At 50.3% G+C, this 4,018-nt stretch overlaps 1 protein-coding gene across 1 annotated transcript in view; it reads left to right on the forward strand.

Annotated features, from left to right (window-relative positions):
* LOC102774591 (ADAMTS-like protein 3) overlaps positions 1–3,355 on the forward strand; it is a 42,769-nt gene extending 39,414 nt beyond the window's left edge. Inside the window, 2 exon segments of the mRNA XM_015567794.1 lie at positions 2,090–2,237; positions 3,267–3,355. Of these exon segments, the coding sequence (XP_015423280.1) occupies positions 2,090–2,237; positions 3,267–3,355 (237 nt within the window).
* Positions 3,356–4,018: the final 663 nt, after the last annotated feature.

Genomic DNA, 4,018 nt, shown 5'->3' on the forward strand with positions numbered 1-4,018 from the left:
CGTCACTGAAGCAAGCAAGCCTCATGTTAGTTTCAAGCTGCCTGGCTGCTGGCCGCCATCTTGGCTGACAGTTAATTTGCATATCTCGCTGATTAGCCAATGAAAAAGGTAGCGGTCGTACGCCAATTACCATGTTTCTCTTTTATTAGTGTAGATATTTTCATTGATTTCAGAGAAGAAGGGAGACAAAGAGAGGTGACCTTTGAGCAAGGTACATGGGTGACCTCTTCATGTGACAATAGCTTTGAAAGATGGATTTCTGTAGGTAGAAGAGAAAGACGATCCGCGGGCCTGCTGGAGCAAATTTGGGTTTGTTTGTTGTTGTGAATCCTCCCCCGAGGATAGTTTCCCATTGATTTTTAGGGAGAGTGGAAGGGCGAGGGAGAGACAGAGAGAAACATCGATGTGAGAGAGACACATCGATGGGTTGCCTCCTGCATGCACCCTGACCAGGGCCGGGGAACCTGTAACCGAGGTCCGTGCCCTTGACCCAGAATCAAACCCGGGACCTTTCAGCCTGCGGGCTGTCACTCTATCCACTGAGCCACACCAGCCGGGGCTTAAATTTGTTTTTTGAAATTTATAGCTTAGCAACATTTCTTCCATCTCCACAGAGTGATGGATCATGTCATGTAAATTGTAATCAAATTTGAAAAAAAAAAAACAACCCAAAGTTTCTTTCCTATTTAAACAGCAAGATTTTCAAGGGATTTCAATTTTTTTCCCCCACTGTGTCTGCATCTTTTCTGTTTAATATTGACCTTGCCCAGCAATTTTCAACCTTCTTCAGCTCACAGCACACACACACTAAATGACTAAAATTCTGTGGCACGCCAAAAAATATATTTCTTGCCAGTCTGACAAAAAAAAATAGGTATAATTTTGATGGATTTACAGAACATTACTAGTAGTAATAAAAATTACTAGTAGTAATGAAAATAGTAATTACCTACCCTTTGGGCTCCAAAGTGACTTTTAAAGAAATCAGTTGCCTAGACTTGAATGTAAGGATTTCTGGTACCAAGAATCAACCAATCAGATGCCACCTTAGTATGGGAAGTGACCAATGAGATGCAACTCTGTTATGTGACCCATAGATTTATGGCTTAAGACAGGGCAGGGCGTTCACACCGGAAGGCTGTTGTTGTGTTGGCCCGTGTTGTTGTTTTTTATTTGACAATCTAAGAGAAAAGGGGTCCATGCCTTTCACTAACTAGTCAGGTATTGTGTGTTTTATTCATTTACTAGAGGCCCGGTGCACGAAATTCGTGCACGGGTGGGGTCCCTCGGCCGGGCTGGCGATCAGGACCGGCTGGGGCCTTCCTTCCAGCTGCCGGCCGGGACCTTCCTTCATTCCGCACCGCCCCCTGGTGGTTAGTGCACATCATAGCAAGCAATCGAACTCCTGGTCTCTTGATCAAACTCCCGACTGGACAATATGCATTTTATATAGAGAGATTATTGCCTTTTATATAGAGAGATTATTATTATTTTTTAATCCTCACCTGAGGATATTTTTCCATTGATTTTTAGAGAGAGTGGGAGGGAGAGGGAGAGACAGAGAGAAACATCGATGTGAGAGAGACACATCGATGGGCTGCCTCCTGAACGCACACCTCACCCTTGACCAGAATCGAACCCGGGCCCCTTTGGTCTGCAGGTCGACGCTCTATCTACTGAGCCAAACTGGCCAGGGCGGTATTGGGTGTTCTAATTTTTTTTTTTTAACAGTTAGTGGAACCGAAGTTTTGTTTTGTTTTTTATTGATTTTTTACAGAGAGGAAGGGAGAGGGGTAGAGAGAAACATCGATGAGAGAGAAACATCCATCAGCTGCCTCCTGCACACCCCCTACTGGGGATGTGCCCACAACAAAGGTCCATGCCCTTGACCGGAATCGAACCCGGGACCCTTCAGTCCGCAGGCCGACGCTCTATCCACTGAGCCACCCCGGCCAGGGCGGTATTGGGTGTTTTGAAACTTCTAGCAGCACACCAGTTGCAAATGGCTGACACGGAGCAGCGGCTCCTCCCTCGCACGAGACGCGGACACCTCTGAGGGTCTCACTGGCTTCTCTCTTCCTCTCCAAAGTGCACGGTGACCTGCGGCCGGGGGCTGCGCTACCGGGTGGTGCTGTGCATCAACCATCGCGGGCAGCACGTGGGCGGCTGCAACCCTCAACTGAAGTTACACATCAAGGAGGAGTGTGTCATCCCCGTGCCCTGTTACAAGCCCAAAGGTGGGCGTGCATTTTACTCATTCGTTCATTCATTTATCTACTCACTAGAGGCCCGGTGCACGAATTTGTGCGCGGGTGGGGTCCCGTGGCCTGGGCAGCCATCAGGGCCTCTCAGGCCCATCTCACCCAGTCCCAATGGGGGTAATGGGGCCCAGCCAGCTGGGGGGAGGGACCGTGGGAGGTTGGCTGTGGGAGCAAACTGACCACCAGGGGGCAAACATTCAATGCAGGAGCTGCCCCCCGGTGGTCAATGAGCATCATAGCAACCTGTCAACCGGTCGTTTGGACATAATGGTCGCTTAGGCTTTTATATATATAGATTATTTTTGTTAATCCTCCCCCAAGGATATTTTTCCATTCATTTCTAGAAAGAGTGGAAGGGAGGGGGAGAGAGAGAGAGAGAGAGAGAGAGAGAGAGAAACATCGATGTGAGAGAGACACATCGGTGGGTTACCTTCCACATGCACCGTGACCAGGGCCAGGGATCCAGCCGGCAACTGAGGTACGTGCCCTTGGCCGGAATCGAACCCGGGACCCTTCAGTCCGCAGGCCGACGCTCTATCCACCGAGCCACACCAACTAGCACATTGGGTTTGCGTTTTAAAGTTACATCGAATGGTGTTTCCCGGCTCTCGTTCTAATATTGCAGCGTTTACATTTCATTGTATTAACATTCTTTTTTTTAAATATGTGTTTATTTTTATTGATTTCAGAGAGGAAGGGAGAGGGAGAGAGAGAGAAACATCCATGATGAGAGAGAATCACGGACCGGCCGCCTCCTACACGCCCCCTACTGAGGATGGAGCCCACAACCCGGGCATGTGCCCTGACCACTTGGTTCATAGGAGACCTCCTGGTTCATAGGCCGATGCTCAACCACTGAGCTACGCCAGCTGGGCCACAAGAGTAACTTTGTATCATTATTTCTGAGCACAGACACATTGGATGTTTGGACTTTTTAAAAAAATATATTTTTTATTGAGTTTTAGAGAGAGAGATTGGCGCTTGTGGCTTCTGCTCTTTCCTTAGAGAAGACCCCGGTGGAGGCAAAGCTGCCTTGGCTGAAGCAAGCCCGGGAGCTGGAGGAGACCCGGGTGGCGACGGAAGAACCAACGTGAGTAGAGGACCTTCTTATCTTTATTGACGTCAGAGAGGAGGGGAGACAAAGAGAGAAACATCAACGATGAGAGAGAATCACTGATCGGCCGCCTCCTGCACGCCCCCCACTGGGGATGGAGCCCGCCGCCCGGGCCTGTGCCCTGACCGGGAATCGAACCCTGACCTCCTGGTCCCTAGGTCGATGCTCACCCACTGAGCCACACCGGCCGGGCTGTGGAGGGCCTTTTAACTCCTAGAGTGCTGGGGAGTCTGGGAGAGCGCCCGCAGCCGGGACAGGCTGCAGGGACAGCGGGTGCCACGTCCGACCCGTGACGTATGTGAGTTATTTACGGAGACGGCGATGCGCAGGGTGTGGGGGAAGCGGACCTCAGAGGTCATGCGGTCACCCTGCTTGTCAGAGCAGGAGTCTCTCTCTTTTTTTTAAAATAAATATCTTTTTATTGATTTCAGAGAGGAAGGGAGAGGGAGGGGGAGATAGAAACATCAGTGATAAGAGAGAATCATGGATCGGCTGCCTCCTGCACACCCCCCACTGGGGAACGAGCCCACAACCCGGGCGGGTGCCCTGTTTGGGAATCGAACCCGGGACCCTTCAGTCCCTAGGCCAACGCTCTATCCACTGAGCCACACCGGCCACGGCAGGACTCTGCTCTTTATCACCG

The sequence above is a fragment of the Myotis davidii genome, unplaced genomic scaffold (genome assembly GCF_000327345.1).
Source record: "Myotis davidii unplaced genomic scaffold, ASM32734v1 scaffold2584, whole genome shotgun sequence".
In the NCBI taxonomy this organism is placed as follows: domain Eukaryota; kingdom Metazoa; phylum Chordata; class Mammalia; order Chiroptera; family Vespertilionidae; genus Myotis; species Myotis davidii.